At 32.3% G+C, this 24666-nt stretch overlaps 1 protein-coding gene across 3 annotated transcripts in view; it reads left to right on the top strand.

Annotated features, from left to right (window-relative positions):
• SYCP2 (synaptonemal complex protein 2) overlaps positions 1-23333 on the top strand; it is a 71613-nt gene extending 48280 nt beyond the window's left edge. For all 3 annotated transcript variants that reach the window (XM_070247446.1, XM_070247445.1, XM_023626847.2), the window contains 20 exons: positions 2589-2716; positions 3747-3783; positions 5485-5555; positions 5654-5711; positions 6180-6235; positions 6670-6727; positions 7214-7382; positions 9374-9411; positions 9927-10097; positions 11517-11715; positions 13208-13422; positions 17963-18053; positions 18329-18484; positions 19035-19162; positions 20326-20420; positions 20514-20613; positions 21008-21066; positions 21212-21290; positions 21401-21457; positions 22478-23333. Coding sequence is in view for 2 of the 3 variants with exons in the window: in XM_070247445.1 (XP_070103546.1) it covers positions 2589-2716; positions 3747-3783; positions 5485-5555; positions 5654-5711; positions 6180-6235; positions 6670-6727; positions 7214-7382; positions 9374-9411; positions 9927-10097; positions 11517-11715; positions 13208-13422; positions 17963-18053; positions 18329-18484; positions 19035-19162; positions 20326-20420; positions 20514-20613; positions 21008-21066; positions 21212-21290; positions 21401-21457; positions 22478-22555 (2043 nt within the window). In the remaining variant the exon portion in view is untranslated. The remainder of the gene's footprint in view (positions 1-2588; positions 2717-3746; positions 3784-5484; positions 5556-5653; positions 5712-6179; positions 6236-6669; positions 6728-7213; positions 7383-9373; positions 9412-9926; positions 10098-11516; positions 11716-13207; positions 13423-17962; positions 18054-18328; positions 18485-19034; positions 19163-20325; positions 20421-20513; positions 20614-21007; positions 21067-21211; positions 21291-21400; positions 21458-22477) is intronic.
• The last annotated feature ends 1333 nt before the right edge of the window (positions 23334-24666 follow it).

Raw genomic sequence — 24666 nt, 5'->3', positions numbered from 1 at the left:
ATGATCCAGCCATCCCACTACTGGGTATTTATCCAAAGAGCTTGAAGTCAGCAATCCCAAAAGTCCTATGTACCCCAATGTTCATTGCAGCATTATTTACAATAGCCAAGTCTGGGAAGCAACCTAAGTGCCCATCAACAGATGAATGGATAAAGAAGATGTGGTACGTATACACAATGGAATACTACTCAGCTGCAAAACAGAACAAAATCATTCTATTTGCAATAACATGGATGGACCTTGAGGGAGTTATGTTAAGTGAAATAAGCCAGCTAGAGAAGGATAATCTGTATATGACTCCACTCATATGAGGAATTTAAAAATGTGGACTAAGAACAGTTTAGTGGATACCAGGGGAAAGGTGGGGTGGAGGGTGGGCACAAAGGGTGAAGTGGTCCACCTACAACACGAATGACAAACATTAATGTACAACTGAAATTTCACAAGATTGTAACCTATCATTAACTCAATAAAAAAAAAGATCAGTTGATTATATTTATTTGGGCGTATCTCTGAGCTCTCTGTTTTGTTCCATTATTCTATTTGTCTGTTCTTTCACCAATACCACACTATATATAAGTATATAGTCTTAAAGTAGGGTAACGTCCTCCAACTTTGTTCTTCTCCTTCAATATTGTGTCGGCTATTCTGGGCCGTCTCTAGCTTCTCCATGTAAACTTTAGAATCATTTTGTCAATATCCACAAAATAACGTGCTGGGATTTTGATTGGGATTACGTTGAATCTATAGATCAAGTTGGAAAGAACTTGACAATATTGAACTTCCTATAAGTGAACATGGAATCTCTCTCCATTTATTTAGAAGGTAATTGATTGTTTCATCAGTCTTGTAGTTTTCCTCATATATATCTCGTATATTTGTTAGATTTCTACCTAAGTATTTCATCTTGGGGAATGCTAATGTAAATAGAATGTAATTTCAAATTGCAGTTGTTTGTTACTGGTTTATAAGAAAGCAATTGACTTTTGTATATTAACCTTGTATTGTTCTACCATGCTGTAGTTGCTTTTTAGTTCCAGGAGTATTTTTGTTGATTCTTTGAGATTTTCTACATAAACAATGATATCATCTGTGAGCAAAGACAATTTTATTTCTTTCTTCCCAATCTGTATACTGTTTATTTCCTTTTCTTTTCTTATTGCATTAGTGGGACTTCCAGTATGTTGTTGAGTGGGAGTGGTGAGAGCAGACTTCTTTCCTTGTTTCTGATCTTAGTGAGAAAGCATCTAGTTTCTCTCCATTAAGTAAGATCTTAGTTATAATTTTTTTTTGTATATTTTCTTTATCAAATCGAGGATGTCTCCTCTATTCCTGGCGCTCTGAGAGATGTTATTATGAATGGGTATTGGATTGTGTCAAATGTTTTTTATGCATCTGTTTTGATATGATCATATGATTTTTCTTCTTTAGCCTGTTGAAAAGATGGATTACACTCATTGATTTTCAAATGTTGAATCAGGTTTGCTTACCTGGAATAAATTCCACTTGGTTATGGTGCATAATCCTTTTTGTACATTTTTGGATTCGATTTGCTAATATTTTGTTGAGGATTTTTGCATCTGTATTCATAAGAGAGATTGGTCTTTAGCCATCCTTTCTTATGTCTTTGATTTTGGTATTAGGATGATATTGGCTTCATGGAATGACTTAGGAAGTATTCCCTCTGCTTCTGTCTTCTCTAAGATTGTTGAAAACTGATATAATTCTTCTTTAAGTGTTTATAGAACTCAAGCGAACCCATTTGGGCCTGGTGCTTTCTGTTTTAGAAGGTATTAATTATTGATTCAGTTTCTTTAACAGATACAGCCCTATTCAGATCATCTATTTCTCCCTGTGTGAATTTTGGTAGAATCTGTCTTTCAAGGAATTGGTCCTTTTAATCAGGGTTATCAAATTTGTAGGCATAGAGTCATTCATAATGTTCCTTTATTATTCTCTTGATGTCCATGTGATCAGTAGTAATAGCTTCTCTTTCATTTCTGATATTAGTAATATCTGTCTTTTTTCTCTTTCTCTTTTTATCCTTAGTTAACTTCGCTAGAGGCTTATTAATTTTATTGATCTTTTCAAAGAACCAGCTTTTAGTTTCTTTCAGTTTTTTATATGGTTTCTTGTTTTTCCATGAATAGAAACTTTTTTTTTTAATCTCTGTAGAGCACTCTGGACAATTCTATATGTTTAAAGACTTACCCTGATTTGTTTTAATGCCTAACAAAGCTCAAACTTATTAAATAATTCCTGACCCTGTTTATTTCTCCTTGTAGTTATACAGTCATGCTTCACTTAATGACAAGGATATGTTCTGAGAAATGTGTCGTTAGGCAATTTCATTGTATGAACATCATATAGTGTACTACAGAACTAGATGGTATGGCCTACTACACATGTAGGCTATATGGTGCTAATCTTATGGGACCATCATCGTATATGTGGTCTGTCATTGACCAAAATGTCATTATGTGGCACATGACTGTACATACAACCAACTTTTTCATGAATTTTATTTTCAGTCTTTATTTTCCATTGAAAGTTAACTGGTAGAGTAAGTAACTTATAAATTGTTTCAGAGAGAAAAATCAAAAGGGAAAGGATTTACAGATGCAGCAGAATCCTTGATAAGCCAAATTAATAAGAGGTACAAACCAAAGGATGACACAAAGTCTACGAGAAAATTAAAGGAGTCTTTCATTGACAGGTATGTTCTTAAATTTTAGATGGGAATATTTTTCTGACAGATACAACTAAATTATTTTACACAGTTTTAAGAAGATTAGTTGTAATCATATATTCAAATAATGTAACCTTCCAGTAGGAAACATATTAACTTATGTACTTTATAAATAGTAGCTGTTTAAATTATACAGGAAGGGAACTGAATATGAAATTAGTTATTCTAGTATCTGATTACACTTTATAAAGTATCAAAAACACCATATCAATACAGCATACCATTCCAGAAATCTTTAGGATATAGACATTTTTTTTCTTTCTGCTTTTTCTCCCCAACGCCCCCCCCTCCCCAGGACATAGTTGTATCTTTTAGTTGTGGGTCCTTCTAGTTGTGGCATGTGGGACGCCGCCTCAGCGTGGCCTGACGAGTGGTTCCATGTCCACACCCAGGATCCCCACCAGCAAAACCCTGGGCCGCCGAAGCAGAGCGTGTGAACTCAACCACTTGGCTGCAGGGCCGGCCTAGGATATAGACATTTTAGAATTTTATTTGTTGAGCCTAGTAATGAGTAAAATTAAATATGTTTAAATATATTGCTTAATGAAATATGAAATTTAAATGCTCTGAAATGAGTTATTTTTATATAGTAAATATGTGTTTCTTGTTTGCAATCTTTCTGAAGGTTAGTTTTCTTCTTATTACAAAATGTCTCATTATAGGTGGCCAGATGGTTAATTCACATTTAAATTAATCCTGGCCTTATTATATGGCATGAAAAAAAACTACTCTCATGGTAGAACCATTCATTTTAAATTGCTTGGCACCTGCTGCTGCATGAATGATTCATCTTAGAATTAACTATTATTGTTGCTATTTATTATGAGTGAAGTTGGAAAAATATCAGACTAATGCTGTCATATTTCAGTTGTTTTCAGCATATTGTATGTAGATTTAGTGACCCCAATATATTTTACCTTGTGTAAAATGGCTTTTATGAAAAGTGTTCTACTGATATTTAACTGCTTTTTTAATTTTGCCAAAATCTTTTTCATAGTGGTCTTTCAAACAAATCTGACATACAGCTCAGTAAGGTAGGTTTCATTTATTTAACTTCACTAAACATATAGTAAACACTAAAGTAGAATAGTAGTAGGATGGAATTAGATTTAATTTTTTCACCATTTTGATAAATGGATTAAACAACTTGCAAGTTTAATGGCAGGTACTCAAAATAGCCCCCTAACCTTCTGTTCTGCTTTTCAAAGAAAATACTTCTTTAAGATTTATGAGTGTGGTATTTTTACTTTTGACACATGATTCAGTGTATCTTTATCACCATTTTCTTTTGTTCAAAATCCTTATTTGGTCCCTGTTGTTTATTGAATTAAGTGGAGGCTTAGGCTAGCTCCCTAGTACCTTTAAAAGTCTGTCTTATTTCCTAATATTAGTTACCTAGATGTGTCTTGTTAGCTGGAACATAATAACTTGAGATTCCCTGAAGTCTCTTTCCTAAGTGTTTCTCTTCTAAGCCCTTTGGAAAGGACTTCAACCTGAGTCAGCAGGTGCTCTCACACTCTTTTCTGATTGTCAAAACTTCCTCCTTGTAAGCCTTGCTTCAGAGTCTGACTTCTTTATGAAAACCTTCCAAGGTGCCCTGACTCAAAATCCAAATGGGCAGGAATTCTGAATCTGCATAATAATTTCTTTGTACCTTTGTTTTGATATTTTACTTACTATTGCAGTTCTTTTTTTTTTTCCCTCTTCTGTCTTCTACTAGAGTGTAACTGTTTAGAATCATCTTTGTATCCTGTATAACACCTTTTCTCACTTTTGTATCCCCTTTAATATTTTTGCTCATTTTTGTATCTTCTGTAATAGCACATACTGGCATGCAAAAGATAAATTTAACAAATGTATCTAAACACTGGTAAAAATCATATTGGAAAGGATAAGTCGGTAGGCATGTAATTAGAGGAGTAATATATTAAGGGATAAACTTTTTGGAATAATGAAAATAATTATATGTAAAACAGTCAAAAGAAACAATACAATTGGAAATAAATAATAAGTAAAGTGATTATTTTAGTTTTAATATTTCTAACTTACTGGATATTAAATTAGGCTTCTGATTATTTCTTATCAGTAATCAATCATTAAGTGATATTAATTATTTGTGTATAGTTAAGTTATTTTAATAAAACATGATTATTGATTTAATTTATTAAAATTTTATTTAAATTCTTTTCTGCTCTCACTGCTTTTTGGTTGAGTTGAATATATTTTGAGCAGTAGGCTATAGGAATAATCTTACACATATTTTCCCCTAACAATACAAGTTGACTGATACAGTTGTGACTCTTCCACATGAGATTTTATATAAACCTTAGACTCTACCAAAGTTTTCTCTTTAAGATTTTAAAGCATGAGAGTCTGGAAAAAAAGTAGAAGCATGCTTGTTTTGTGATTCTAGAATCAATAGAATTCAGTTTGTAGAATACCAATGAGAAAGTAATTTACCTGTGTACAATGTCAGTAAATATTAAAGATGTAAGAATCTTCTATTTTGTATTTGATTTACAATACATTCTATCATGTTCTTAGTTAATACTTAAGTGTTCAATATTTTTAAAAGTGTGGATGTTTATTCAATTTTCATTAAGAAAACTTTTACAAATGTAAAATTTATGTTAGTGGAAACACAACGAGAAAATTTAGTTGCATATGTTATTTGTTTACCAAGTATAGTAATGTACGAATTTGAATGGTTTTATGTAAACTTCTTTTGTATTTAGGAAAAGGTTCAAAAAAAAAGTTATAGACAACTGAAGACTACTTTTGTTAATGTTACTTCTGAATGCCCATTGTGAGTAATTTTTCATAAATATTATAGTTTTCTTCATATTTGAAGAAAATAAATTTTTTATTGTATAATGGAGTTAATATTTCTCTTTGTCTTTACAGGAATGATGTTTACAATTTTAATTTGAATGGAGCTGATGAGCCTATCATAAAACTTGGAGTAAGCTAGAAAGCACTAGTTATTTTGTATTTACCCTGCAGTTATTAGAGTGTATTTTTTTATTTCCATCTTCTTATAGATATGCTCTAAAATATTTTAAAATATATTTTTAAATATTTTAAAGTTTATTTGGTACCAATCTAGATGTATTTAGTTTCCTTTCAAATCCTTTGGACTAGGAGTTGAGAAAAATGAGTAATTGGGGCATGGGGGAACTCAGACTACTCCATCAAGAAAAATCACTTTCCTTATTGATGCAACAGATTTAAAACAATTGTCTTATTTCTTTTCTTTTTAGTATATTTTACAGTATTAATTTTCTTCTTAAATATAAAAATATCTTAATGTGCTTAATTTTATTATCACGTCTTGTATGAAGTGATAGAAACTAGATTTTATGTTTATTTCTTTTGATTTTTGTTTATTTTGATGCTAAGAAAAAATTTTTAATGCTTATTCACAATATAGATCCAGGAATTTCAAGCAACAACTAGAGAAGCCTGCGTGGATAATTCTGTAAAATTGTAGGTCTTTTTATTTTAATTAGATGGATCAGATTAAAATATACTTATCTCAATTGTTCTTTTTCTTAAATATTTCCTCCTAGTTTCTCTGAAAGTTTTTAACATATGAGAAGAGTAGATAAAAGTGGTACTGTCATGATTACTGCCATTATGATTCTATTATTTCAGCATTTACTTCTAAAATTAATATACAGATTCTGTGCACGTTTAATATTAGTTGTATATCTTAGGTGATAAAGCTGAAAGGATTTAGCAGTCTTTTCATCTAACCTTGTAATTTTATAAATAACTGAGGTCAGAGAGGACAAGAGACTTGGTCAGAATTATCTAGTGAATTAGTAAAAGAGTAAGGCTGAAAACTGAGGTCTAACTGTCTAGTGCATGCTACCTTAAGAAAACAAGTAATTAAAATTAATGCGTATTTTTGTTTTAAGGGTAGGTTTAAGGAGTCGTGATGAATCTGAACCTTCTCTCAAAACAAAAGATAAAAGAGTAAGTTATATCCTAATGTGTCTGTTAAAACCAGTATTTCTTTTAATAATTTTCCAATGCCAAAGATTATCACAGAACTAGAAAACAAAAAGATTTGGATCATTGTTTTTTCCCCTGTGAGATTATCCATGTTCCCCTTATGACATATGGTCTCTGAGCTATTTGTAATCATATAGTAATAGAAAATATGACAACTTTAGTTACTTTCTTTGATGGTATTAGGTTATATCTCTATAAAAGTAAGCTATTTTGATTTAACTTTTAATTAACACCCCACTGATACAAAATACTAATCTCAATCTCTGATCTGGATTTCCAAGTGACTTTCTTGGATAGGTCCTTAATGCCAGAAAGATTAGTATGCTAAAAAATGAGAAGATAGTTGTTCTGTTTTTGAGGGTTTTTTTGGCTTAACTTACCTGCATGACATATAATAAGACACATTTCTTCATCTATTACAAGGATTCTTCTTTTTTGTTTTTATAGATTGTAACAAATCATAAAAAGAAAAATCTCTTTAGTGATACTGACACAGAATACAGATGTGATGACAGCAAGACCGATATTAGCTGGCTAAGAGAACCAAAATCAAAACCACAGCTAATAGACTATAGCAGAAATAAAAATGTGAAGAAACGTAAAAGTGGAAAATCGAGTAAGAAATCACTTTCTAGAGAAATGTTGCAAATGATTTTACCATTTCAACTATAAAAAATGCTTTGTTGGTTGATAAGTATATTTTTATATGTAGATAGTGATTATAACTGTATGCCCTCATAAATAGAAAAAAATAGTGAAAGCAAATGCACCAAAACACTGCAATGATTTTAGCTTTTGTTTATTTTTGGTAATATGGTTATATTTAAATTTTTTAATGGGATCTTAGGGACACAAAATCTGATTTATCATAATCTTTGGTTCATGATATCGTCTCATCATGTGTCTACTCATGCCCTACTATTATTCAGTTATTTAGCTAATTATTGTGAATAATGTATTAAGTACTCGTGAACTCAACACCCTAAACAAAATCAAAGCCCATTCCTTGCCACACTCAACACTAATGCTTTTTAGGACTTCATATAGATGGAATGCAAATACATTGAAAGGAAAGCAATTTTCTTGCAGAATTATTTTTGCCTAAATCTTCCACAAAATGTTTTCCCAGCATGTGGCTTCTGCTTTCTCAAGTGAATCTCTTGAAGTAGTTGGATAAGAGTTTGAAGTATTAGTTTTTGGCTAGACATAATGACCATTTTCATAACCTGACATCAATTTCAATGTTTACTAAAACATAAAGATTTTATATATTCTATTTTTAAAAGAAGACAACATAACTCTGAGCTTTTAGATTAAATTTATATTTATTTTAAGGGAATCAGCTTTTATTTTATTTCAGGATAAAAATAACCAGTAGTGACTTGTGTGTATGATGGGGAGCAGTGTTGGCTTAAAATATACATATGGAAACAAACATTGGCATGTGTTTATAAATGAGGCTGAATCTTGAAAACAGATAAGGCAAATCATATGCGTGGAAGAGAAACTGCAGGATTACATATATAAAAGAGACACATATGAAATAGCATAGTGTACTCAGGGAATGCAGTATTATGGTCATTGGAAGATAGATCAGACTTGTGGGAAAATGTTGAAAGATGCGGCTGGATCTAGTCATAGTGTCTGGACTTTGAAGCAGTGTGTTATAAGCTAAGGAGACAGCAGTAAGATTCACGTGCTCTCAGGGAACTTACAATGTAGTGGGAAGATGTACAAACAAAGACATTTATAACATAAAGTAGAAGATTAGATATCTTGGGGAGACATTAAAGGTTAGAATACTGTAATCAGTAAATATTTTTAAAATTGAACTTCTGAGTGAATTGTTTTGTTTAAAAGGCTGAGTGACTACAAGTTAATATATATGAGCCAGCTTATTGCCAGGATTGGAAGACATTTCTTCCAGAACTTCATTGCTTCCTTGGCTTGGATAATCCCGTTTCTTAGGCTTTGGAGAATATTTAGAAAGTTGAAATTGTGCTTGAAAGGCGAAAAAGGGAATAGGGACTAAAGCTACTCCCAATAATAGGGATAGATCTTAGAAATATAATGATGGGTGAAATAGCAAATCATAGACTATTACGTATGGCATGATACTATTTTATAAAGTTTATTGTATTGCTTAGAGATGCATATCTATGAAATAAAACTTTTTAAAAGATCAAGTGAATGAGAAACATAGATTGCAGGATAGTGATTATCTTTTGGCAGACGGGATATGGAGGATCATATCAGAGAGTACACATAAGTAGATTCAGCCTTATTCATAATTTTGTTCTTAAACTGAATGGTAGAGTCAGGGGTGTTAACTTTGAAACTCATGTTACACATTCTCTTGTATGTTTAAAAAGTTTTATAATATAAAATTTAAAGGAGGAGAAGGGAAATTGGTCATATCATACTAAAAGCTATACAGTAAAAGTTATCAATGGCAGTTTAGCCTCAAATATACTTCAAGCCTCATTTTGAAATATAAATTTTTGAATGAGTTTAAAGATGTATTCCTATTGTTTTTGTAATTTTTAACTTATATACAGAAATATTCTAATAAATTTAAATGTCAGTTCTTATTTTCTTGAATTGCAGGACCATCTCTGGAAAGAGGACAACCAAGATCTAAAATGGTAAAACCTGGAAGTTTATGTTCAAACACCCTTTAAAATTATTTTTCCCCTTGTCGTGTAAAAAATTCACCTATCTCATACATAATTGTATCCTTATTATCAGTTACTTGTTTTCCATAATTGTTCCAGCCTTTGCATGCTTACTTCTCCCTTCTGCCTTTTTGAATCATGTTGGCCTGCATTAGGTCTATTTTATTCTGTGATTATAGGTATTTTTGATGTCTCTCTTTCTCTCTTTCCCTTTCTCTCTCTCTCTCTCTTTCCCTTTTACTTAAGTTGGATAATATATATCAGTCCTCTCAGAGTGTTAATGATAGGGATAAAAAGGTGATAGAGAAGATATTTGGAAGGGAAAGACAAAATCCAGCCATTTAAAAAATATTAATCAGGAATCTTTTTATTTCTACAAATATTTTATGTATGTCTTGTCACAGTGCCAATTCTATAGTAAATAGCTTATATTTCTTGTATCACAAGTATTGATCTGATAATATTTAGGATTTTTTCTCCTAAAGACACCCAACAAAAACATCACCAAAAAGGTAAATCAGACAGTTCCAGTTGGGAGAACCAGACTTCCACGGAGAGCGGCAAAAACCAAAAAAAATTATAAAGATCTCTCAAATTCAGAATCAGAGAGTGAACAAGAATTTTCACATTCATTTAAAGAAAAATTGCTAGTAAAGGTAAATAGATACAATTCAGATGAGTAATTTCTAAAAACCTCTTAAAATACTAAATATAGAATATATTTTTGTAAAAATGTCAAATTTATCTTGTCACTTCTTTTTTAAGATTTAACCTTCTATATGAGAAAACATTTAATAATTCTAAAACTTGATCCTTAGGCAATATAATGTTAAAATTTGTAATAAGTTGGCATTTGTGTTACAAAACAGATGTTTGACTCTAATAAAATTATAACCAAGATAATATCTTTGAATTAGGAAAGTACTTGATCTTTCCAAAATTATGCTTCAAGAAGATATAGACTGTTGGGAAGCTGTGGACTTTTCTCTTGAATGAAAGCAAAAATATTGAATCTGAGGTTCTTCCCATTTGCTGCCCACCTGTGTCCATCCCTGACTTCTTCCTTATGTCTCACAATGTTACAGACATATCCCTAGCCACCTGTACTTGAAAGCTTTCTTTTAACAAAGTGAAAAAAGCATATAGTGCTTAGAGTGTGCCAGGTGCTATTCTAAGTACTTTATAGATTTAGCTTCTTAAAATTTCATAAGTGCCATAGATGGATAGTACTATTATGCACATCTCATTTTACAAATGAGAAAATTGAGGCTCAGAGAGATGAAGGAATTTTCCTGAGGTCACACAGCTAGGAAGTTGTAAAACAAAGATTTGAGCCCAAAGAGTCTGGCACTGAAGGTAAGTCTCTGACCGTTATAACATGCTGATTTTAAATCATTAACTTCCATCTTCCTTTGTTTGTAAGCTTGTTATCTCTTACCTGGAAGACAGGACTTAATAACTTATCTCCATGTTTTCTGTCACTTCACGTCTAGTCAGATAAGTCTTCCCAAGCCACCTCTCATCTTACCCTTTTTCAAAGAAAACCCCTGAAAAAATCTGTTTAGACAGACATTCAAAGTATCAAAATACCTTGCCAAGCTTATTTCCCCTGTTTCCCAGTATATACCCAGAGCTGTAAGTCAGAACAACCTGTGATGCCCAAACAAGAAGTGTGCTTCTCTACTCCCTTTGCTTGTGTCAGCAGTCCTTATTCTCAGGATGCCTTCCTTTGCCATCTTCTTTTGCAAATTCCTGAGCATGTCAAGTCCCATGAAATCTAGGACCTCTTTCTGGTTTCCCTAACCTGGATATAATCTTCTCTGAGCCCTTATAGCATTTTATTTGTATCTCTTATGATATTTATTATAGTCTATATATTATGTTTTCCTGTGAATTTGTCATATGCTTTCTACTATATTAGAAAGTCTCCTGCTAATCATGTTGAGAACCCCGCTATGCCTGTATGTATTAATATAAGACATTTAATAAATATTTCAATATAATTAAATTGTTTTATGTATCCAAGTATAAGTATTTGTATTCAAGTGTAATTTGAAAGTTATCAATACATTTAGGATGAGAATATCCGTTCCAGAAGCAAAACCATGAAGCTGCCGAAGAAGCAACAGAATGCCTTCTCTGCTGATACAAAAAAAGATATATCAAAACAATGGAAAAACTCATCTCTACTAAAAGATACTGTGAGAGATAATAGCCATGACTTATCTCCTATATCTTTATCTGGGAGTCCATCATCTATAGAAGTAATGAGATGTCAGTATCATGTTTTTTCCTTTAATTGAATATTCAGTAATTTTCTATTATAACTCTATATGAAAATAAATTCAAAGACTAATTTTGAGGGCTGTATTCAAGATTATAGGTAGTCAAAACTTCATTTTTAAACTAATTAATGCTAGTAACTTTGTCTTCGCTAAGTAGACTTGAGAACAATGTTACTACAACACTGAAGTTTTTCATGTCAGGGAGTTAAAGACCAAATGCTTCAAAATGGAAAATATTTAATGTGTATCTATAAATTATAATGTGAAAACTTGGATAAATGTTTTAATTTTAAATTGTTTTTTAGCTCAACATATATTTAATAACGTGAAAATAGTGATGGGGATTTCTATTTTTTCTCTTTTACATTTCATTGAGAAAAGTCTCCAAGGAACATCATGGTCATTCTGTTGACCCTTTGTGGAGTATCTTCATAAACAATTGAGGTTTTGCTTTTACAGATAATTGGCAAAGAGGGCCGGTCCCATGGCCTGGTGGTCAAGTTCAGTGCTGTCTGCTTCAGCAGCCCAGGTTCAAGGATTTGTATCCTGGGAGTGAACATATACCACTCATCAACCATGCTGTGGTGGTGACCCACATATAAAGTGGAGGACGATTGGCACAGATGTTAACTTAGGGCTAATCTTCCTCCAGCAAAAAAAAAAAAGGATTGGCAACGGACCTTAGCTCAGGGCTAATCTTCCTCAGGAAAAAAAAGTAATAATTGGCAGAGAAAAATTCATATTCTTTGGGTCTCTGGCATATATATGTATACTTTTCTAGTACAGAAACTAAAAGAATAAGTTTGTACTTTTTATATCTTTTTCAGTTCCTTTTAAGGATATTTTAAACCATTTCTAAGTGTCCACCTTTTCAGTTAAAATTCAAGACAAACCAGTTAACACATACTTCCTCTGTAGTAGCTACTTTGTTCTTTTCTAGAGTATTTTCACAATCTTTGGACCATTGTCATTTCAGATAAGCACATACTCAGAAGACAGATTCCCATGCCCTAATTTGATCTGGAAACTGTCTGAAAATTTATTTATACTGAGATTTATTTCAGCCATTAATTTCCTCATTTATATATGAAGGATTTAGACCAGATGATTCCCAAAGCTCTTTCTAACTGTAAAATTCTGTGACTTTAATATGTAACAGTCCTGGCCATGATGTCAGAATACTCAAGATAATACTTAGGCTGATTATTATAGTGCAGCTCATACTATAGATATTTTTGTTTGAAAATATTTTGAAAGTTCTTATGGTTATAATTATATTTTAAATTGAGCCATTAATATTTTTCAAAGTCTTATAAAATATTTTAAACATAATTTGGTCTTGATTGAAAGTTTATCCTTTATAAATACAGCTAAGATTTGAGGATTTGAAAAATTATTATATTCTTAGAATTTAAGTTAATCATACTACTTCTAAAGCAGATATCAGTGATAACAACTGCCATCTTTTTGTGTTTCATGAGGCAATTTAGGTATAGAGAAAATGACAGAACAGGATTTTACTCAAGATGATAACTGTATAACAAAATCTGTATCACCTTATCCAAAACCTTCATCACCTGAATCCTTGAACAGTAAATATGGAGCTGGAGGTCCAATAAAGTCACCCAAAAACAGTGAGAAAAATTCACTATGTGCAAGAGAAAGTTGCTCACCAATTCCAGGATCATTCTTTTTGGTAAGAATATATATTATTTTTTTCCTTTATCAGATATATCTGAAGGGGGTAAGTCATTTGCCTCTAATCTTAATCAAAAATACATTGCTTGTCTACTTAAGGTTTTGGGTTTGGTCTTGGGGAAGAGGAGGAAGCTACTGATAAGTGAAATAGCCTCAGTGAACCTAACAGACTGACACATAGCTACACAGAAGGAAGAATGTGGTGGTATGAGAAGTACAGAGTATTGATTAGAGTTCTTTGATAGGAATGATCACTTCCAAAGAGATACTACTTATTTGTCTACACATCAAAACTACATAATTTGTTTTCTTGGTTTGAATATGCTTATTCCTGCAACACAGGCACTTCTTTCAGATCTCACCATAACTCAAAGTCTGTGACCTTTAGTTACTAAATCACAAGTTGACAAAGCAAATTGACAAGAATGTAGTTGAAAACAATATGACTATAGCATTTGCTGTAGAGTTTTGTAAGGAACTTTAAAATCAGTAGGTATATGGTACAAATATTACACTGAACAAATTTAATGATATATTGAAAACTTTTTTATTCCTCTTTCATGTATTGTCATATGTACCATTTCTTCTTAATAAAATATGCAGGTATGCTCAAAAGTATTTTTAAAGAACTTAGAGATAGGAATCAATTATGGGTCAAAGTGAAGGAGGTAGCTAAAAATGTACTGTCTACAAAGAGGAGTTTTTGTATTTTGAGTTCTGCTTTTTTCCTTTTTTTTTTAAAGTTGTAGAAACTTTGGCACCAATTTACAAACCCCACCCCACCTCTACCCCCCCTTTTTTTTTGGCTTGGGTTGTATAGATGGCTTAATTTGGAGAATTTCGAAGTAGCAATAAAGTTAAAGAACTGATTGCCAAGACAATAGAGTTCAGTATAACTGGGTATAGCTGAAAGAGTTTTGAGTCAGAAAGAATTGCATTTAAATCCTGGCTCCACTATTTGCTAGCTAGGTAACAATTTTATAAGATAATGACTCTCTGCACCTCAGTTTTCTCCTCTGTAAAATGGGGCTGTGAAAAATTAAAAAGGCTGATTATGCAAGCATAATATCTGATACATAATGATTACTCAAATATATTATTCTCTTGATATGTGTTAACTTCTGTATACAAAGATGGAATTAATGACAGTTCAGCACACCTGTAGCCAAGATCTAAAACCTCTGATAGGGGCTAGCCTGGTGGCGCAGTGGTTAAGTTCCCATGTTCTGCTTCTTGGCAGCCTGGGGTTCGCTGGTTCGGATCCCAGTGGTGGACATGGCACTGTTTGGCAAAAGCCATGCTGTGGTAGGCATCCCACATATAAAGTAGAGGAGGATGGGCACAGATGTTAGCTGAAGGCCAGTCTTCCTCAGCAAAAAGAGGACGATTGGCATTAGTTAGCTCAGGGCTAATCTTCCTCAAAAAATAATAAATAAATAAAACTAAACTTCTGTCCTACCCCTTTGAACTGAATGTTTTTATTCTTAGAGAGTTTTAAGGTCCTTTTATTCTGCTTAACCAGTAGTCTTCACAGAACATATTTTCAAACAAAATCTTACATAAAAATGGAATGATGATGTTTAAAGCAGGTAGGAGGTCTAAACCCTAGCCTACTCAGCCTCCCTCCCTGATGACTCCCAATGCACCTTTGCAACACTCTCAGTTTCTACAGACCACGATTTGAAAACCAGTTTCCCACTAGATTATCATCCCATGGTCCTTTGTCTGTATTGCTCTGTCATCCGTAGTTTCCTTGAATCTTTTATCCCTTCAGTATCCCACCTTGCAAATCTCAAAACTTCAGTAATCCCCACCCCCCTTTGATGCTACTCTGTGCCGGATGGAATTTTAATTTTTACATATTTATTGGCTGGACATTTTGTTTCCCATTTATTGTTGGCTCTTAATTAGGTATTGGAAATTTGCTGTATAAATTAACTTTGTACCAGCCCACACTTTCCAACAGTGCTTTGTGGTAGTGCCCATTTCTCTGCAGTTTTAATTAACTGAGTGTTGTCAGATGCTTCTATTTTTTGCCAATCTGGGGAGTGTAAAGTGTGCCTCACTTTAATTTGCATTTTCCTGATTAACAGCATCATTGAGTATTTCCGTATGTTTTTTGGCCGTTTTGTGAATTGCCTATTTTTTTTTTAACTTTTTAGAAACTTTCTAAAACTTATTTAGAAATATTTTTCTAACTTACTTTTTCTAACTTTCTAATTGCATTGTTTGATTTTTCTTATACATTTGTAGGAGTTCTTAATATATTCTGGGTATTAATTCTTTATTGGTTATATACAATGCAAGCATTCTTTTTCCAGTATGTATCTTGTCTTTTCATTTCGTTGAATGAAAAACTTCCATATGACAAAAATATGATGTAATGAAATTTACCAGTCTTTTGTCTTGTTGAAGAAATCCTTCCGTCAGCTATTGTCATAAAAATATTTCCCTTTCTTTTCTTGTAAAAATAGTAGTTTTGATTTTAACTTTTAGGTTTTCAACCTTTCTGGTCTTTCTCTTTGCACATGGATAGTCAATTAGTGCAACATCATGCATGGGACACCCCTCCTTTCTCCATCATTTGTAATGCTAACTTGGTCAAAGCCTTGGCAACCACATGGGTCAACTATTAGGCACTATTCTATTTATTGACCAGTCTATCTCTGTGCTAATACGACATTGCTTTAATTAGTGTAGTTTTATACTTAGGGTGTGTTTCACCACAGCTACCAGCATCTCGTTCTTTTACTTCAAAATTTTCTTGGCCCTTTACTTGTCCATATAAATTTTAGAATTAGCTTGTCTAAGGGAAGAATTGCCATTTCCCAATATTGATATTGAGCTTTTGCATCTACGTATTTCATTTTTCTCTCTACTTTTTCGTCTTATTTCCAACAAAGTTGTGCCAAATCTTCCACAAAGAGAATTATACTTCTTCTTAGATTAATTCCTCTGTTTTATGGGTTTTCTTTTTGCTGTATTAAAAAATACCTTTAAAAATTGTTTTCTGAGGTTTTAATTTTTTGCTTTTGTATAGAAACACTATTGATTTTTATATTTCCAACAGCCTTGACAAATTCTGTCATAATTTCCTGCCTAGATTCTCTTGGATTTTGAATACAGACAATCATCGACTGGTATTCATGATAATTTTTGCATTTTTTGTAGCAGTCATGTTACTTTATGGTCTTTTTATTGTTAAAATGACTGTGAACTCCAAAGAAATATTAAATAGATATGATACTAGCAGGCATGCTTATCCATAGTTTTTGGTAGATACTTGTTAATCAAATTCTGATTGTCTAAGGACTATTTTTTCCTTTTAATTATGAATGGGTGTTGAATTTTAGCAGCAAATGAATCATTCCCTCAAACTTTAAGTAGTTTTGGTTTAATGTGGGTTTTTTTGGCTTTAAATAATTTTCTAACTTCCTTTGGGTTTCTATATGTCTTGTTCATTCATATCAGAGGCATATTCCAATTAATAAGAATACTACTGTGAATATAAAAAACATAAATTCTGTGGTACTTACACAGGGAACGCAAAATTGCAGCAGCTATTTAGTTGTAAGCAGCTATAGTTCATAAAAACAGTTTATGGAAATTGAGCTTCCAGATATCAATGAAAATCATACACAAAGCAGAAGAGAGCTATATATGGTAGCATAGGCATCAAACTTTCCTTAAACTAAGATGGTTCTTATAAGAACTGGATTACTGGCCTTTCATAATAATTATAATATTTTTCAACTGTTACTACCTGAAAATTAGATGTTTAAAGTATGTACGATGGTTTGATCATAGAAAAAAGTTGAAATTTTTCAAATGAGAAGTAGTAAGGTCTTAAATAGTGAGGATATAGCTGCTGAACCACTGACTCACATATTTATAATTAGGACTTTCTGGTTTCATGGATATAGAAATATGATTGAGCTTTTTGCCAGTATAAAAATCCATTGATCCATCTACAGAAATATTTTAATAACCTGTAAAATAGAGAAAGTTAAGACAGAATTTTACAGCTTGGAGAGGGCTGGGATTTAACCTAGACCTAAGTGGGTGGGGAAAGAACAGTACCCTGAGTAAAGGAAGGGAACTGGAAATAGGATAAAGACTAATTTGACTGGGACAAAGACATCTGTGTATTGAAACAGTAAAGCATAAAGTTAGATGAAAAGGATTTGGATTAAAGATATAGCTTGAAAGAAGAGTTTAGACTTATATTCTATGGCTTCCCAATACCTGACTCATAAATAAAGAAATCAAAATCCTGATAAGAAAGAATTGAAAAGCAGGAGTAGTCAAAAAAGGCAGCTCAAAACTATTGCTATAATTTAAGATTGAGGTTAACATAAGAATTTAGGTTAATGCATGGTTAATGTTAGAGATGAAAAGGAAGGGATAGAAACAAAACAATCTGAAAAAAGAATTGACAGCATTTGCAATTTACTGGCTTTATGATTTGAGAAATATGGTCAAAGGTGAATCCAAGAGTACTTACAGTATTTTTTTCCAATTTCTAATACATATTTTAGGAAAGTCATTCAGCATCTCCATTATCCATGTCTAGTGAAGGAAGAGAGAAAATATGGCGTGACATGCCCTGTGACTCTTCTCATGTATCAGGTTTGCAGTCATAGCCTTGCTTTTTTAAAACAAATTATTAATTACTGAAATACTACTGTGAAATTATATCTAAAGGAATTATATAGTTTATTAATGTTATTTATATATTATTCAATTTAGTTAATGTCAAAATGAAAATAAGTAAACTAGATAGAATTTTATGCAGTTGTCCAAAACAATGCAAATAACTCAAAGCCTTTTTTAAATAAAAGCAGGAAAATATTAGGTATTTTAAATCAAGATTGTAGCGCTATTATCTTTTAACTGTTCCTAAGGCCCTACACAACATCTTAGTCGCAAACGAATGTACATAGAAGATAATCTAAGTGATGCTGATGAAGTAGAACTGGAAGAGGAAGTGGAAGGGAGAGCAAATATGCTTCCCACAAAGCTATCTAAGACCAAAGACGCAGACCATCACACTCACAAAGGTAGGTCAAATGTGTGTCAAACATGCAGTTATTTTGGAAGGCAGTTTCTTAGATTTTGAATGATTCTATCCACAAAATAAATCCCTTTGTAAAGACAACTTTGGATAAGTCCAAGAAGGATGATAGCTTTATCGCAAAGTTCTCTTTATGTGAATAATGTTGTGGTAAGGATCTTTTTTACTCATAAATCTCCCTAATAATTCTATCACTGATTACAACATTTAAGTTTTACTAGAGTATGAATTTACTGATTAGTGTGTCACTAAATACTTTGGTTAATAATGTGGAAGTAGTTAAAACCAGTTAAAAATAATCCAAATTGTTCCACTTTAATGTTACCATTTCTGCCTTAATACTCATGCCAAAAGGTTTTTTTATAAACCAAAATAATATTTTAAATTAAAAAATATAATGAGGTCTGCCTTTGATTTTATAATCCTTGTACACAGAATCTGGAAATAAGATAGATTTTGTTCTCAACCTCATGACAAGAAGGCTAAATTTGTAATAATGCAGGTTTTAACTTTAGCTGATTGTCTTCATTTTTTAGTGTCTGAAAGTATATCTCCATTATCGACAAATGTATTTTCTATTCATGGGGAGAACTGGGAAACTGAAATTTCAGATGTAGGGATGATGTGTGAGCAGTTCCATACAGAAGTTGGGAGGAAAATTCAGGTGAGTTATCATTCTTCAAATTATGATTTATACCCAATAATATGATACTATGCTGCACTTTCTACTAGACTGTGAGTTTGTTTGATCCTTTGGCAACAAAACAGCCATTCATGAATTCAACTTTCCTCATGTACTGGTGACAAACTGGAATGATTCCTAGGTGAAAAACTTTATCATGTCATGAGCCGAGTTTTTCTAAAATCTGTGCGTTATCTGTATTCTTTCTTTTTCTACAGGTTCTTTCTTTTTGCCCTATTTTCCTTTCTATTCTTTTTTAACATTTTGACTCTTCCATGATTTTTTAAATTTTTTTCTGAATGGTTTTCTTTTGATGCCTCTTTTCAATACATTTTTTATCTCACAGAGGTGACCGCTGGTGAGAGTACTCTAATAATAGTATAAAGAATGAGCAACCTCAGTCAGAGAAATCCCATTTCACTTTGTTTCACCAGTTCTGTAATGTGTATCCTTAGATATTGAGACTCCAATGAGGTGACATTTGTTTGCAAAAATACTTTCTAAAACAATTTCTAATTATTATTAATGTTTCTCTACCCATCTCTTTTACTCTCATACCTGTATTTAGAATAGACAGTTCTTTTTGTCCTCCTCTTGATAAAAGATGTTTTTCTGCACAGGTTTTTAGCCCCATCTCTTCCTTGCCTTTTTCTTCTATTCAGGGGTAAAATCTGAAATTATTTAAGATTCTGTGTATTTATTTTGTTTTGATTTGATTTATCCAAGGTTAACGTAGTCTCAAGAGAGAAGGCCTGATTCATATATTCTGTTATGCATCTATTGTAGATGTGAATATATGTTTTTGTGAAAAATGGTAATGACTAATTCTGAATGTGACTTTTAGGCTGTGTTCCTGAATTAGAATAACTAGCGTTTTTAAAAATATTTTACAGTGTAGTTTCCTTAGGAAAATCATTAATTACCATTTAAACCCTGAGTCAAAGCCTTCTTGATGGAACTAGACACTGCTGTGACTGAGCTTATTTACTAACATGTCAGCTTAAATCACTGAGATTTTAATTTTTCACTTTTCTAAGTTTTTCTTAGTCATTTACATTTCATGAAAAAGGCTTTGTTCTTAATATAGTCTTGGTTAAATTATTATTTTGTAAAGATTTTTCAGGTTAAAAGTGAATATTTTTCAGATCCGTTACAGAATGATGGATTATTTTACTAAGCAGTCTTGGAAAATAGCCCAACAACATCTGAAAACAATGAACCATCAGATTCAGGAGTATAGGTCTGTAATAAAAATATCTTCTGAAATCTTCTGAATGCTATATATTCCAAGTGCTATGGTTTTTAAAATAGTCTTATCTTTTTTCTTTAATAGGATCAAAAAACTTGATAAATTCCAATTCATCATCATAGAGGAGCTAGAGAATTTTGAAAAAGATTCACAGTCTTTAAAAGATTTGGAGAAGGAGTTTGTGGTTTGTGCTTTTAAGAATTTAAAAATAATTTTAACTCCTCATTTTTAAAGAGCTACTTCTATTAACCTTCTGCTTTTAGAGCACACTGTAAAGATTTTTGTTCTTTAGCACATGATTTAGTTTTATCTTAGATTTTTATTCAGATTCTTATACATACACTTAAATTACAAACTTAAGCTTATGATAAATACCTTTCATAATAAAGGAGAAATGCTCATAGATTTTGCTTTCAATATGTTTTTATGTGAAAGAGTATATGACATCTGGAATATTCTTAGCATATAGCCAAGTTGTTTTTTTCAATTAGAAATAATAGAAATATAGTAATTCTACTGTCAAGTTTTAATTTTTAATCATATTAAGGTATAACTAGTTTTTGTATTGTAAAACTTAGGACTTTTGGGAAAAGCTATTTCAGAAGTTCAATGCCTATCAAAAAAGTGAACAGCAGAGGTTAGTATGACATTATTAATGACTTGAATCTATAAAATTAGACTTTTAAATTGTTTGTATTATTTAAAAATTAAGAATTACATATAGCAATTTAATTTGAATTCCTGATAAATACAAAGGTAACTTTGATTATTTTACTTGTTAGGCTTCACCTTTTGAAAGCTTCACTGGAGAAAAATGTCTTCTACAACACTGATTATGAAGAAACTATTTTTACATCTGAGGTATAAATTTGTATTTTTATATATAATCTTTCAATATTGGTTAGCCTAACTTTTTTTCTGTGAAATTTTATAGTAAGTTTCATGGGGGAAATATATTTATTTATTTACAGATGTGTTTGATGAAAGAAAACATGAAAATGCTGCAAGACAGGCTTCTTAAGGAAATGGTAAATCAACACTCTAGTTTGGGTTTTTCAAATGGGATAATCAATTGTGCTATTATATCTTTTAATGGTAAATTCTTTCACAGGCTTTTCTTCTCTCTTTCTTTTTGTATTGAGTGGTGGCATTTTAGCCCAGTGACTTTTAGTTCTTTAAATGAGAATAATGAGAGCAAATTTATAGTAAAATAATAGGGGTGATTTAAATAATGAGTCCCTCCTAAGGAAAGAAAGAGAATATCAGTTTGCAAATTTAAAAATTAGCTAAAAGAATGATTTCTTTGTACTGTATCTAAGTACTGTGCACTGCAGCAGACCTCTGTTCTGCAGTGCCTTCTGACGGAGAAGGTGTGCCAGGACAGAGCTACCCAGAAAGAATTACTGTCTACTTGACTGCAAAACTTACTTAGATTTGGGATGAAATTAGATGGCTTTCCAAAGGTCTAGTACACCAGCAGCTGCATCCTGGGGGAAAGTACACCTGAGGGGGTCAAAAGGCACTGCTCCGAGTGAACATGACTTTGGTGTTTCTCACAGATGGTAGGCATTTTTATGTATACTTTAGTAAATCTTTCTATACAGAATATATTAATGTACTTATTACATTTTAATAGAATCTCAATATGCTGAAGTAGTAGAGGATCAGGATGTAGCTAAGCCAGTTTAGCTTGAAGCAAACAAGCTAACTAGATTGATCATTACTGAGATTTTTTTCCAGGCTATGTTTAGTCTACTTTCTTTCTTTAAATATTAAACCTAAATTTCATTGATTTGGGATTTAAAAGAGTAAGGGTCTTCTCTGGACTGATCATCTAGAATATCAGTGATGATCACAGAATTCTGTAGATATCTAGGAATAGACCCTGGGGGACTGGAGAATATTAGCACTGATACACATCTTTGTGAAAGGGGTTGTTTTAAAATGAATCCCTAATAATAGTTTGATTTTTAATCTATTTTATTTGATGGTTTTACATAGATAATTTAAAATCTAAGTGTGAGTTTTTTTTTTTTTCTTGGCCATAGCAAGAAGAGGAGCTTCTTAATGTACGCAGAGGACTGATGTCATTATTCATGGCTCATGAGAGAAATGTTAATGTGTGATATCTAGGTGTTATCAACAAGTTTTAACCAGTTATTCCTTTTCATGTATGACTGAGGAAATACCATAATAGCCCTACAAAGAGAAAAAAACACATCACCCAGGCAAGAGTACATTGGTAGGAACCTCCAAACTCAAAGAAATGTCATCTTACGGATGAGAAAGAACCACTAAAATATGACTCCAAGCCTAAAAGACTTTTGCCTGTATAATACTACTCTGTTTTTAGAGAGAAAGTTTTGGGAAACCAAACAGTAAAAGGAATTGGCTTATTTTGGTAGTAATATTTGCATTGAACAAATATTACTGAGTTAACTACACTCACAAAACTAGTTTCTTTAATAAACTAAAATTTATCATAGAAAATGTATTTTTAAATGAATACAGTTTGGACTAAATATTATTAAAATTTGTTTACTAGTTAAGAATATACTGGAAGTAATTAAAATTTAGCTATGCTTAGAAGGCAGAGAAGTCTCTGATATAAAATATTTACCTGAGTGTAAATCGGTACCTGCAGCACACTATTGGAGAGTGTATTTATTCAGTTATGGCTCCAGTGTATTAGAGGTCACGAAATAGCCTAAAATAGTTACCATATTGTCTAAACATTTTAATTCTAGGTAGAAGTCTTAGCTAATAAGCAGGCTGTTCTGACAAATACTTTTTAAGCTCCTAGTGTTCATTGTAATATTATTTTACCAGATGAATTTATAAAAATCAATACATTTAGTTTACTTTAATTGTATAATATATTAAAGTTGAAATAATGCTGTGTCACTTGGATAGATATTATAAAATTATTTTTATTTTAGAAATCATTATTTTCCTATTTTATGAACATTGAATCAAACAAATTATCCTTCTCCAATCAGACATCCAAAGTATAATGCCAAGCAGCCTCACTCATTGTCACCTGCCTGCTTAATGGTAGCAGAGTATTTGAATACTACTAGTATTTAAATACACTGGTAAAAGTGGCTTCTTAGTCTGGATAAGCAAAAGAAAATCCTTCACATCTTAGTTGATGCTAATAATTGAATAAAGCTGACTAAGACTTTTTGATAGGGTAATGGGATTCTATTTCAAGAGACAGTGACAACTCAGCTATGATATTAAATACTATTTGAGAGTTTGCAACTCCACGTTGCCCTGTGAGACCTTAGAACTAACGCCATCATGACATACCTCCCTGTTTACCTCATCCTTGGTCAGACTTATAAGACTCCTAAGTCATGTCATACGTATTCCATATTGCACTGTAGGTGAAATCAGCCCAAATTCTTACTTCCTCTCTGCTCTTCCAAATCTTTCTATGGCCTTGTCATTACTACTACTTGTGCCCCTCTGAATCTCAGTTTCCAACATTCTTATCACCCCAACCATTCTATCTTTCCACCTTGCTTTGTAGTGTAGTCTCAGCCTGATTAGTCTACCACTGCTTTGCTATGCCTGTTACCCTTCTTGTTCTTCCTTCCTTCCCCATTCTAGATTCCTTTGTCCAAAATAATAGTCTCTTACCCTCTCTCCTTTCCTCGACTTTATCCACTAATTCACACCCCTCATTACACAACCTGAACATCACTAGAGCAAATCATATAATCAAGCTTTAAATTTATGACCACATATTTCAAATGGCTACTCAGGGGGCCAGTCCCATGGCCAACTGGTTAAGTTCACACACTTTGCTTTGGCAGCCAAGGGTTTCACCGGCTCAGATCCTGGGCACAGACCTAACACCACTCATCAAGCCATGCTGAGGTGGCACCCCACATAGCAGAACTAGAAAAACCTACAACTAGAATATACAGCTATGTACTGGGGAGCTTTGGAGAGAAGAAGAAGAAGAAGAAGAAAAAAAAAAGGAAGATTGGCAACAGATGTTAGCTCAGGGCCAATCTTTATTAAAAAAAAAAATGGCTATGTGGCATTGTTCATCAATCCTTACTCTGCCCTTTTTAATTGACTTTACCACATTTCCAGAGTATTACTGCACATTGATAGCTGTCTCCTTGGCTCTTTACCTTTTAGCTTATGTCTCACCTCATACTTTCCTCATCTCTTCTCCCTAAAATCTAATGTTAGCTGCATCAATACCAGCATTTCCTGATTT

Source organism: Equus caballus, chromosome 22 (assembly GCF_041296265.1).
Source record: "Equus caballus isolate H_3958 breed thoroughbred chromosome 22, TB-T2T, whole genome shotgun sequence".
Taxonomy (NCBI): Eukaryota; Metazoa; Chordata; class Mammalia; order Perissodactyla; family Equidae; genus Equus; species Equus caballus.
The sequence above is the reverse complement of the archived record's forward strand: the minus strand, read 5'-3'. Positions and strand labels throughout refer to the sequence as shown.